This window comes from Nerophis lumbriciformis, linkage group LG03 (assembly GCF_033978685.3).
Source record: "Nerophis lumbriciformis linkage group LG03, RoL_Nlum_v2.1, whole genome shotgun sequence".
NCBI classification, from domain to species: domain Eukaryota; kingdom Metazoa; phylum Chordata; class Actinopteri; order Syngnathiformes; family Syngnathidae; genus Nerophis; species Nerophis lumbriciformis.
Genome location: NC_084550.2, coordinates 10,100,001 through 10,112,514, shown reverse-complemented (window position 1 = coordinate 10,112,514; position 12,514 = coordinate 10,100,001). Strand labels below are relative to the sequence as shown.

Here is a 12,514-nt window from a genome sequence, read left to right as displayed (position 1 = left end):
ATGTAAGCGTCAATATATACCTTGATGTTGCAGAAAAAAGACCATATATTTTTTTAACCGATTTCCGAACTCTAAATGGGTGAATTTTGGCGAATTAAACGCCTTTCTAATATTCGCTCTCGTGACGTCACATCGGGAAGCAATCCGCCATTTTCTCAAACACCGAGTCAAATCAGCTCTGTTATTTTCCGTTTTTTTTACTGTTTTCCGTACCTTGGAGACATCATGCCTCGTCGGTGTGTTGTCGGAGGGTGTAACAACACGAACAGGGGCGGATTCAAGTTGCACCAGTGGCCCAAAGATGCGAAAGTGGCAAGAAATTGGACGTTTGTTCCGCACACTTTACCGACGAAAGCTATGCTACGACAGAGATGGCAAGAATGTGTGGATATCCTGCGACACTCAAAGCAGATGCATTTCCAACGATAAAGTCAAAGAAATCTGCCGCCAGACCACCATTGAATCTTCCGGAGTGTGTGAGCAATTCAGGGACAAAGGACCTCGGTAGCACGGTAAGCAATGGCGGCAGTTTGTTCCCGCAGACGAGCGAGCTAAACCCCCTGGATGTCTTGACTCACATCGACCCTAGCTTCCTTGGCCTGCTGACATCAACTCCAAAACTGGACAGATCAGCTTTCAGGAAAAGAGCGCGGATGAGGGTATGTCTACAGAATATATTAATTGATGAAAATTGGGCTGTCTGCACTCTCAAAGTGCATGTTGTTGCCAAATGTATTTCATATGCTGTAAACCTAGTTCATAGTTGTTAGTTTCCTTTAATGCCAAACAAACACATACCAATCGTTGGTTAGAAGGCGATCGCCGAATTCGTCCTCGCTTTCTCCCGTGTCGCTGGCTGTCGTGTCGTTTTCGTCGTTTTCGCTTGCATACGGTTCAAACCGATATGGCTCAATAGCTTCAGTTTCTTCTTCAATTTCGTTTTCGCTACCTGCCTCCACACTACAACCATCCGTTTCAATACATGCGTAATCTGTTGAATCGCTTAAGCCGCTGAAATCCGAGTCTGAATCCGAGCTAATGTCGCTATAGCTTGCTGTTCTTTCCCCCATGTTTGTTTGTGTTGGCTTCACTATGTGACGTCACAGGAAAATGGACGGGTGTATATAACGATGGTTAAAATCAGGCACTTTGAAGCTTTTTTTTAGGGATATTGCGTGATGGGTAAAATTTTGAAAAAAACTTTGAAAAATACAATAAGCCACTGGGAACTGATTTTTAATGGTTTTAACCATTCTGAAATTGTGATAATGTTCCCCTTTAAAATAGACTCGATACAAGATGAATAGAACATCCTCATCAGTGTCCTATCAACCTGAAATCTCCTCAGTCTCCTCTACAGAGGGCACTCACCTTTTGTTTATTTTTGGTTTAAGCATTAGACACTTTTTTACCTGCACACTGCCTCCCGCTGTTTCCGACATCTACAAAGCAATTAGCTACCGGCTGCCACCTACTGATATGGAAGAGTATTACACGGTTACTCTGCCGAGCTCTAAACAGCACCGACCACTCAACAACAACACATCATTTGCAGACTATAAAACTGGTTTGCAAAAAATATTTTTAACCCAAATAGGTGAAATTAGATCCTCTCCCACGGCACACCAGACTGTATCTGGTGGTTGAAAACACTGTTCTAGTCACGTCTCGGCGCTTCAGTCAGTATGTGTGCCTTTTGGGGGATTTTCTTTACCCTTTTGACAAGTTTGGTTCATTTCACTAATGCAATATGAGTCCCCAAAAGCCAACAGACCAGCTTGGCAAAAAAGGAGGCGTGGGTTGAAAAAAAAAAAAGACTCTTTGGCGAGGAATACATACTGCACATATAAGAGGCGGGATTGACAAGCAGACTCTGCACTAGAGAAAGTTTTAATTGTAAAGAGAACAACCTTTCCTGAAAAACGATGCCAGAGCAGACTTACTTCATAGGGAGGAAAAGGTACTGTACCTCTCTTATAAAGCTCAAATAAAGGCAAAAACGCAATTCATTGTGGTTCTTGCTGGCCTCTGAATAGCTTATTTAGTGTACATGGCTAAAGGCAAGACAGTCCGAAAATGGTGTTCTTTTCTTTAACAAGTTCAAAACATGTCGCAAACGTGCGACAGAATTAATTGTCTCAGGGGGAAAAAAACAATTTGGTGAGATTGGCTCATTTCCAGTGTAGACGTCATGACGCCATGTCGGCATGCGGGTCGGATTGCATTCACATTAGAAATCATTTCTTTTTTTTTTGTATGTGATCACCCGCTAAAAGAAATCAGAATCGGATATCCGACCCTGCAGTGTGACCACAGCCTTTTACCAACGGGGCAAGACAATAGAAGGTTTTGCTTTTTTTCTGCTCCTTTTCGGATAGACAATGTTTCTTTGTTTCTTTTTCATTTTCTTTGAATATTTTATTGTTTTTTTGTAGATACAGATATTGTACTCAGTGTTTCCCACAGGACAGGCATCTATTTGTGGTGGTGTGGTCGGGGGGCGGGGGGTGACGGGGGTGACGGCGGTCGCGGCGATGACCAAGAAGAACGCGGAGTTGGAATATAAATACAACACTTTATGTACATATTTAGCTCATTAAAATTACCGACAGGAAGGCGAGAAACACTTTATTTCAACAGACTCTGGCGCCGTACCTGTCATCAAAACTCCAAAGACCAACTGCACAGTTGCGCTACCAAAATAAGAGTCTCAGAAAGCTGGCGTGCACAAGCTAGCAAGCTACGGAGTTTGCCGACAATGTATTTCTTGTAAAGTGTATACAAAGGAGTACAGAAGCTGGATTAATAAGATGCCAAAAACCAACCACTTTCATGTGGTATTGGACAGAAAGGAGGACTTTTTTTCTCCTCCATTCGAAAATGCGGACGTTATCATCACCACTGTCTGATTCCAATCAATGCAAGTCATCAGAATCAGGTAATACACCAACTTATATTCTTGTCTTCATGAAAGAAAGGAATCTATATGTGTTAAACATGCTTGTATTATCTTTAAACACCTTTAACTTGTTAACAATATTAACTATATGTGTTAAACATGCTTGTATTATCTTTAAACACCTTTAACTTGTTAACAATATTAACTATATGTGTTAAACATGCTTGTATTGTCATTAAACACCTTTAACTTTTTAACAATATTAACTATATGTATTAAACATACTTGTATTATCATTAAACACCTTTAATTTATTAACAATATGTGTTAAACATGCTTGTATTATCTTTAAACACCTTTAACTTGTTAACAATATTAACTATATGTATTAAACATACTTGAATTATCATTAAACACCTTTAATTTATTAACAATATTAACTATATGTGTTAAACATGCTTGCATTATCATTAAACACCTTTAACTTGTTAACAAAAACATATATTTCATAAATAAGTAAATATAAATTATATATATGAATGAGGTAGATCCCCACAACTGGATCAATTGAAAAGTAGCTCGCCTGCAGAAAAAGTGTGAGCACCCCTGAGTTACACCCATCTGAACAGGTCAGCCACCTGTTTAAAGCCCGATCACAGTTGAAATCTTGAAATGAAGGGCCTTTAATGGCCAAAACATTAACCTGGACAACATTTTAACAGCTGGTTGGCTCAGATTTTATTCTTTTCATTGCATTCACATGCTGCAGTGGACAGTGGACAATTTAGCTTCATTATTAATGCAGTATCTGAAGCACCGTCTCCACGTGTGTTTATTGACAACAGGGTTATAACCTGGACACGTTAGCTCGTCGGTATTGTAACACGTGACGTGACAACAGCGGCGGTGTTAATGAAGCACCGTCAGTGAAACGCTCGGTGAAATCGCGGATTAACGTTAAATAAATGATAAATGGGTTGTACTTGTATAGCGCTTTTCTACCTTCAAGGTACTCAAAGCGCTTTGACACTACTTCCACATTTACCCATTCACACACACATTCACACACTGATGGAGGGAGCTGCCATGCAAGGCGCTAACCAGCACCCATCAGGAGCAAGGGTGAAGTGTCTTGCTCAGGACACAACGGACATGACGAGGTTTGTACTAGGTGGGGATTGAACCAGGGACCCTCGGGTCGCGCACGGCCACTCTTCCACTGCGCCACGCCGTCCCTAATATATGACGAGCCGCGAACGATGCAGCTATAACTTATCTACCTACAACCTATATTACCCTCGTATTTTGATCCGGTCGGTCCGTTCTTTTACTCCGCCGTCTTCTTCTTCTTCTTCTTGCCCACCAGGTGAATTAAGTGCTATTGGCGGAGTTACAATGCATAGTAGGCTACCGCCACCTACTGCACCGGAGTTGTAACTACAAGGTACATTCACAGACAGAGTCCCATTGCTTTTATGAGCGGTCGAGCGAGTCAAAAGCCGAAAAATCCATTTGTGGCGGACGTAATTCTTTCGTGGCGGGCCGCCACAAATAAATGAATGTGTGGGAAACACTGGTACTGGATGTTTCAATTGTGTAGATAAGGGGTGCCCACACTTTTTCTGCAGGCAAGCTACTTTTCTTTCTATTGACCAAGCTGAGGAGGATCTACCTCATTCATACTGTATATATAATTTATGTTTATTTATTTATGAAAGGCACGTTTTTGTTAACAAGTTAACGGTGTTTAATGATAATACAAGCGTGTTTAACACATATAGATTCCTTTCTTTCATGAAGACAAGAATATAAGTTGGTGTATTACCTGATTCTGATAACTTCACTGCAAAAACTGAAATCTAAGTAAGATTAAATATCTCAAATAAGGGTGATATTTGCTTATTTTCTGTCTGATAAGATAATTATTCTCACTAAGCAGATTTTATGTTAGAGTGTTTTACTTGTTTTAAGGGTTTTGGTCCTAAATGATCTCAGTAAGATATTACAGCTTGTTGCTGAGATTTGATGACCTATATTGAGTAAAACATGCTTGAAACTAGAATATTAACTGTTGCAAAGCTGTGTCATCAACACTCACAAGTAAAAAACTACTTTTTTAAAGTAATAATTTCTTATTTCAAGCATGAAAAAAAAAGTGCATATCATTATGTCAAGATAATGGCACTAGCATTTACTTAATTTAAGAATATGTTTCAACATATTGAGCAAAAAGGTCTCTTTTTTTTCTACCAAGAAAAGTGCAGTTATTAGTGAGAATATACTTATTTTAAGGTATTTTTGGGTTCATTGAAGTTAGCTAATTTTACTTGTTTTGGAAAGTCTTGACAAGCCAAATTTTCTTGTTCTATTGGCAGATAATTTTGCTTAGTTCAAATAAAATACCCCTCATTTTTGTATTTTTTTTCTTCTTGTTTTTGAACACTGACTTTTTGCAGCGTAGTCATTAAAAAAAAAAAAAGAAAACAAATGGCTCATCAAAGAGTCAATTTAGGACGTTCCCATTCAGTTTGGGGAGGAGAACACTGGCAGGACTGTTCTTGGAAGAAACAGCAATAAGGGCGATGAAAGGAAAAGTAGCAAAAAAGTCTAATGAACTAAAAAGTAAGTGGCGTAGAAGTCAGGAAGCAGTCAAAGAAAAGAGAGAAACTGGATTCTTGGTGTGATAGTGGGTCAGATGCAACTGCTGTGATGTCCCACTTCTTATTAAAAGTCCTACAAAATTTGGCATGCAATGCGGCGCTTCTTTCTTCTAAAGACGTTTTTTGTTAAGTAGCATTTCAGGAGCTTTAACTTTTGGAAGTCCAAACAAAAAAAAGAAGACAAAAACAAGAAGAAACTTACTTTTGGCAAAAGTGAGGACGTGAGGCGCTGTGTGGCTGATCGGAATGCGGCCGTGCACTGCTTTTTGTACTGCTCCTCTGGACGCTTTTCTGCCTGAGAGAACATGGAGTAGAAAATACACACGTCAGGTTGTTTTCTCTCGGGACCGACTGAGGACAGAAAAAGATGAAGAGATCAAACTAGCCACTGATCATCCCCTCAGTACCTCGTACTCTGCTGGACTCGGTCCTTGTATCGATTCCTTATTGAAGAAGATGCTGCAGCGTTTAGTGGTGGAGCCAAAGCCTCCCTTCTTGGCTCGCTCTAAAAAGGCCCTTTTAAAACTCTCCTGGGCCAAACCGTAGGCAAAGACGTCGTACGACCCGGGACCTGGACGCAGATGGAAGAAAATATGCAGGGAGATACAGCAGAAAGAGATGATGAGCTTCTTTTTTTTTTGATGCACCAGATTCAAAACAAAATGTTTGAGGTGACCTGAGGCTGTGCAAAAGAGATGCAATTTGACACATTTGGAGCACTTTTGTAATGAAGCAAGTGAAAGTGTGCCATGCTGATGGACACCTGCCCCAAAGTACTGGATGTTATTTAAATGGGCTTTTGCTCATTTATCAAACCAAAACATATAAAAGAACACCACTGTCTACCTTACAGTATGTTACCGTTTAACAGAACATATATGTTTATTTAATGCCAATATTTTTTGCAATAAGTCATTATTAAATTACCGTGTTTTCCAGACTATAAGGCACACTTAAAATCTTTTTTTTCCTCAAAACTCGACAGTGCACCTTATAACCCGGTGCGCATAATGTACAGAATAATTCTAGTTTTGCTTACCGACCTCGAAGCAATTGAATTTGGTACATGGTATAATGATAAGTGTTAGTAGATGCCAGTCAAACATAAGAGATACATGTGGACTGCACTATGATGGCAATATGACTCAAGTAAAAAACACCAACATTTTATATGTTCCATTGAACATATAGAACATTACACACAGCGCTCAAAAATCTATCAAAATGTTTTAGTTCGACTTTGGTACTTAAACTATCTGTACAGTAACCTATTTATTTATTTATATATGCACCTTATTGCTATGAAGCCGCACAGCTTGATGGATTGTCGGCGCATTAAACATACAAGTATTATTATGGTGTGTGTATAAGGTAAGACATATTATCTGCCGTTATGCAAAATCAACTTTTCTTACCTTCTGGTACCTGCTGATCTGTATTTGGGACCTGTATAAGTCCTGAAAATTCACACGCGTCCGCCTTTGTAGTCCATACCGACGCCGTAGTTAATAAGCTTAATCTTTTTCTCTATGTTCTTGTTATGGGACATTCCTCCTCCGCTGTTGCCATTTCTAATATAAAGTAATGTAAAGTTCTTACTTATATCTGTCAGTAAACTCGCCATGAAAGCGCTAAAACATACCGGTGTAGTGAGTTTACATTATTCACCCAAGGAACTTTAGTTATTAGAGAGTTCCAGTCGGGACGGTTTCCGGATGAGAAGATGCTGCTCCGTTATTGATTGAAGTAAAGTCTGAATGGCGTTAAAACGGTTAGCTCCATCTTTTGACACTTTTTCCACTCCCGTCCTTGCACGCTACACCGCTACAACAAAGATGACAGGGAGAAGACGCTGTCGAAGGTGAGCCACGTAAATAAGACCGTCCACAAAAAGGTGCATCCGGAAGAGACTGTCAGAAAGCGGCTTGAAGATGATCTATAAAACATCATCTATGCAACATTTTGACCAAAGAACCACCATCACATGTTATGTAGACCACAAGGAAGTGTTTTACATTTAGAAAAAAAAATAATAATAATATGACTGCCTTATATATGAAAAAATATCATAAATAGACCATTCATCGGCAGTGCGTCTTATAATCCGGTGTGCCCTATGGTCACTTAATTTATCAAGTGACTAGTGCTTTATCTTCCTATATTCAAACACAGTGTTACTGTTCAAACTGTGTGTATTGTTACAGTGGCCTAAAATAATAAATATACTTGTTAAAAAATTGTTTTAATGAACTTAGGCCTACTACGCTACTGCATTTCAATTTTAGTCATTATGGTGGTACTTGGAGAGCCAAGTGTTTTCTGAGGTGGTACTTGGTGAAAATCGTTTGAGAACTCCTGGCCTAGAAGGTTTTTGTGGGGGTAGGGTTCCTTCAAATTGAGTGGAAAATAAATGTACATTTATCAATGTTAAGTTAAAGTGCCAATGATTGTCACACACACACTAGGTGTGGTGAAATTTGTCCTCTGCATTTGACCCATCCCCTTGGGAGGTGAGGGAAGCAGTGAGCAGCAGCTGTGTTTTTTTTTTTTACTTATTTTATTATTTATTGTACTCTCTATATAATTTAATGTGCCAAACAAATGGGAGTGTATTATAATGCTTATAATTAGGGGTGTAACGGTACACAAAAATGTTGGTTCGGTACGTACCTCGGTTTGGAGGTCACGGTTCGGTTCATTTTCGGTACAGTAAGAAAACAACAAAATATAAATGTTTTGGTTACCAAATTTGCAAAATCTTCCACCAAGAATATTTTTCTTAGTGGAATATTTGATGTGAAGTAATGGGAACCTTGGATAGGTCAATAATTCATAATAACATTGATTTTGATTCATTATTATGTTTTGAGCAATGACAGTTTGAAAGAAGAAAAAAAACAGCTTTGTTTTATTAGTCAACATTGCAACTTTTTCTAAATTACATTTAACCTTTTAGCTTTTTTATTTCACTTTTGTTATGTTTTTGTTTATTTTAATAGTATTTTTAGAATGTGCCGTGGGCCTTTAAAACATTAGCTGTGGGCCGCAAATGGCCTCCGGGGCACACTTTTGACACCCCTGCTATAGATAATAAAACATTAAATGTGATAAATCTATGGATAAAAAGCAGAGCCTGGCAACGCATGCGCGTTTATCATAACTCTCTCTCTCTCTCTGTCTCTGCCCCTCCCTCACCAATGCTGCTGCGCGCACAATTTGTTTTGTTTTTAACCCCTTCTTAACCCTGAACCTACATTGAAAATACACGCAACCCTAACTCAAAATGCTGGACATTTGAGGCATTTAAGAAACTCCGCCCTGACAGCTCCGCAAAAGAGGACATGTCCGGTGAAAAGAGGACGTATGGTCAGTCTATCCTAGCCCGTTAGCTGCTAGCATGCCGTGTGTTGTGCCTCGGTGTGCATTGTTTACACAACCAGCGTTACGCTACTTAATATGTCCGTGTGGAAACTCGTTCGGTACACCTCCGAACCGAACCGGAACCCCCGTACCGAAACGGTTCAATACAAATACACGTACCGTGACACCCCTAATTATAATGTAATGACCTAAACTGTTTTAACTCTTTAAGGACCCCTGACCCAAGAAAAGGGCATTTGACTGAAAGACACACTTATAATGAATATTTTATGCACAGTTCATTTTATTTTCACTTTATGTTCAAAAGCACTTTATTTTGAAACTTTATTTATAATAAGGGAATCTTAAGAATCAGTGTCAAATAAATTGTTGGAATTGTTTTACAAACCCCGTTTCCATATGAGTTGGGAAATTGTGTTAGATGTAAATATAAACGGAATACAATGATTTGCAAATCATTTTCAACCCATATTCAGTTGAATATGCTACAAAGACAACATATTTGATGTTCAAACTGATAAACATTTTTATTTTTTTTGCAAATAATCATTAACTTTAGAATTTGATGCCAGCAACACGTGACAAAGAAGTTGGGAAAGGTGGCAATAAATACTGATAAAGTTGAGGAATGCTCATCAAACACTTATTTGGAACATCCCACAGGTGAACAGGCAAATTGGGAACAGGTGGGTGCCATGATTGGGTATAAAAGTAGATTCCATGAAATGCTCAGTCATTCACAAACAAGGATGGGGCGAGGGTCACCACTTTGTCAACAAATGCGTGAGCAAATTGTTGAACAGTTTAAGAAAAACCTTTCTCAACCAGCTATTGCAAGGAATTTAGGGATTTCCCCATCTACGGTCCGTAATATCATCAAAGGGTTCAGAGAATCTGGACAAATCACTGCATGTAAGCAGCTAAGCCCGTGACTTTCGATCCCTCAGGCTGTACTGCATCAACAAACGACATCAGTGTGTAAAGGATATCACCACATGGGCTCAGGAACACTTCAGAAACCCACTGTCAGTAACTACAGTTGGTCGCTACATCTGTAAGTGCAAGTTAAAACTCTCCTATGCAAAACGGAAACCGTTTATCAACAACACCCAGAAACGCCGTCGGCTTCGCTGGGCCTGAGCTCATCTAAGATGGACTGATACAAAGTGGAAACGTGTTCTGTGGTCTGACGAGTCCACATTTCAAATTGTTTTTGAAAATTGTGGACGTTGTGTCCTCCGGACCAAAGAGGAAAAGAACCATCCGGATTGTTATAGGCGCAAAGTTGAAAAGCCAGCATCTGTGATGGTATGGGGGTGTATCAGTGCCCAAGACATGGGTAACTTACACATCTGTGAAGGCGCCATTAATGCTGAAAGGTACATACAGGTTTTGGAGCAACATATGTTGCCATCCAAGCAACATTACCATGGACGCCCCTGATTATATCAGCAAGACAATGCCAAGCCACGTGTTACATCAACGTGATTTCATAGTAAAAGAGTGCGGGTACTAGACTGGCCTGCCTGTAGTCCAGACATGTCTCCCATTGAAAATGTGTGGCGCATTATGAAGTCTAAAATAACACAATGGAGACCCCCGGACTGTTGAACAACTTAAGCTGTACATCAAGCAAGAATGGGAAAGAATTCCACCTGAGAAGCTTAAAAAATGTGTCTCCTCAGTTCCCAAACATTTACTGAGTGTTAAAAGGAAAGGCCATGTAACACAGTGGTGAACATGCCCTTTCCCAACTACTTTGGCACGTGTTGCAGCCATGAAATTCTAAGTTAATTATTATTTGCAATTAAAAAAATAAAGTTTATGAGTTTGAACATCAAATATCTTGTCTTTGTAGTGCATTCAATTGAATATGAGTTGAAAAGGATTTGCAAATCATTGTATTCCGTTTATATTTGCATCTAACACAATTTCCCAACTCCTATGGAAATGGGGTTTGTACATTTGTGTCTCATTTTAGTATGCATTTTACTTGATTTGACAGTAAAACATATGGGAGTGAATTATAATAAATGCACCATTTTTACTTTAGCTTTTAATTGGGGACCTTCGACCCGATAGAAACAAGTGAAGCAAACACAAACCGACCTGGTGTGAAGCCTTTGTTGCGGTTAGAAGGAAAGCGCGCCGCTGTGCCGCCAAAAGGGCTTTTGCTGGGCCCCGTTGTGCTGTGTAGTGTCTGCAGGGCACAGCGCGGGTCGTTATACGTGCCGACAGGAGGCGACGCTTCTTTGGCAGGCTTGAACCTCTAATGGATGGACAAGGCAGAGGATGAGACAGACAAATGTTAGCGTGGGGGCAGGAAAGAGTTGTGAGGAAAAGTGTCTTCAGTCATGTCCCTTTAGGTCCACTTTAGTGGACGTTTATCATCATGCCATTGAAAAGCTCTTTCTGTTTAGCTTTAAAATGACAAATAAAGGCTAGTTTTCTTTGCTGAGTGCCTACAGCTGAGACACGCTAATGCTATTTGTTTGCAGTGTTGTGAAGTGCTAAGGATGTACTGATATGAACATTTCATGTCAGGGTTATTGTCACCAAAATGATCACAGTTGAGTATCTGGTGACGTAATTGTCACTAGTTACGTCGGCAGATACCTGTATCTCCATATATGGTCGAAATTTATCAGGGGAGCTTTGCGCGAGTTTGCTGTTGTAGTCCGAAGTTGGAGTAAATAAGTTTGTTCTTTTTTTATCTCCTTGTTGTGGTGCAGACTGGCTCGTACATGCACATGCACCTCCACTGTTGCCATTTCTAATACAAAGTTGTGTATAGTTCGATTTCGTATATGTTAGTACAGTGTTTTTCAAGTGAGATACAGTCTGGTGTGCCGTGGGAGATGATGTAATTTCACATATTTGGGTTAAAAATATTTTTTGCCAACCACTAATTATAATCTGCAAATTATGTGCCGTTGTTGTGTGTCGGTGCTGTCTAGAGCTCGGCAGCGTAACCGTGTAATACTCTTCCGTATCAGTAGGTGGGAGCCGGTAGTTAATTGCTTTGTAGATGTCTGGAACACGTTGTGTGAGTGTCATGTCTGTGTGATCATGTTTTGTTTTAGTCATGTTTGACTGTACACTTTTGTTTGTTTTGTCACCATAGCAACCATTAGTTTTCACCTGTCACGTCACGCACCTGTTTCACGTTTTGAGTCACGCACCTGTTTTCGTTAATCATGTCTGTAGTATTTAAGTTCATTGTTTTCAGTTTGTCTTTCTGGCGACATCCCACATTTATGCTCTTCACATTCCTGACACTTGTTTTTTCATGTCCATCTTTCATGCTGCAACTTTAGTCCAAGCCAAGTAAGTTTTTGTTTATTAATGCTATAGTCTTTTGGTTTCATAGTTTGTTCTCCGCCACTGTGCGCGCTTTTCGTTTGTACTTTTTTTGATAGTAATAAACAATCATGTACTCACATTCCCGTCTCGCCCGAGCCAACTTTCCGTTGCCTTCCGGAAAAGCAAACACCCAGGACCAAGTCATGACAGTGAGACGACAAGGGTTTGTCGTCATATCTAATGCTTAAAACTAAAACCTAACTGGCTACAA

At 39.7% G+C, this 12,514-nt stretch overlaps 1 protein-coding gene and 1 long non-coding RNA gene across 4 annotated transcripts in view; one reads left to right on the top strand and one right to left on the bottom strand.

Annotated features, from left to right (window-relative positions):
• stpg2 (sperm-tail PG-rich repeat containing 2) overlaps window positions 1-12,514 on the bottom strand; it is a 316,591-nt gene that overhangs the window by 249,419 nt on the left and 54,658 nt on the right. For all 3 annotated transcript variants that reach the window (XR_009811882.1, XM_061933387.1, XM_061933396.1), the window contains exons 8-10: window positions 11,050-11,209; window positions 5,967-6,130; window positions 5,762-5,854 (exon numbers count right to left, since the gene is read on the bottom strand). Coding sequence is in view for 2 of the 3 variants with exons in the window: in XM_061933387.1 (XP_061789371.1) it covers window positions 5,762-5,854; window positions 5,967-6,130; window positions 11,050-11,209 (417 nt within the window). In the remaining variant the exon portion in view is untranslated. The remainder of the gene's footprint in view (window positions 1-5,761; window positions 5,855-5,966; window positions 6,131-11,049; window positions 11,210-12,514) is intronic.
• LOC133578896 (uncharacterized) overlaps window positions 1-12,514 on the top strand; it is a 150,831-nt gene that overhangs the window by 101,394 nt on the left and 36,923 nt on the right. The gene's annotated exons all lie outside the window — the stretch shown is intronic.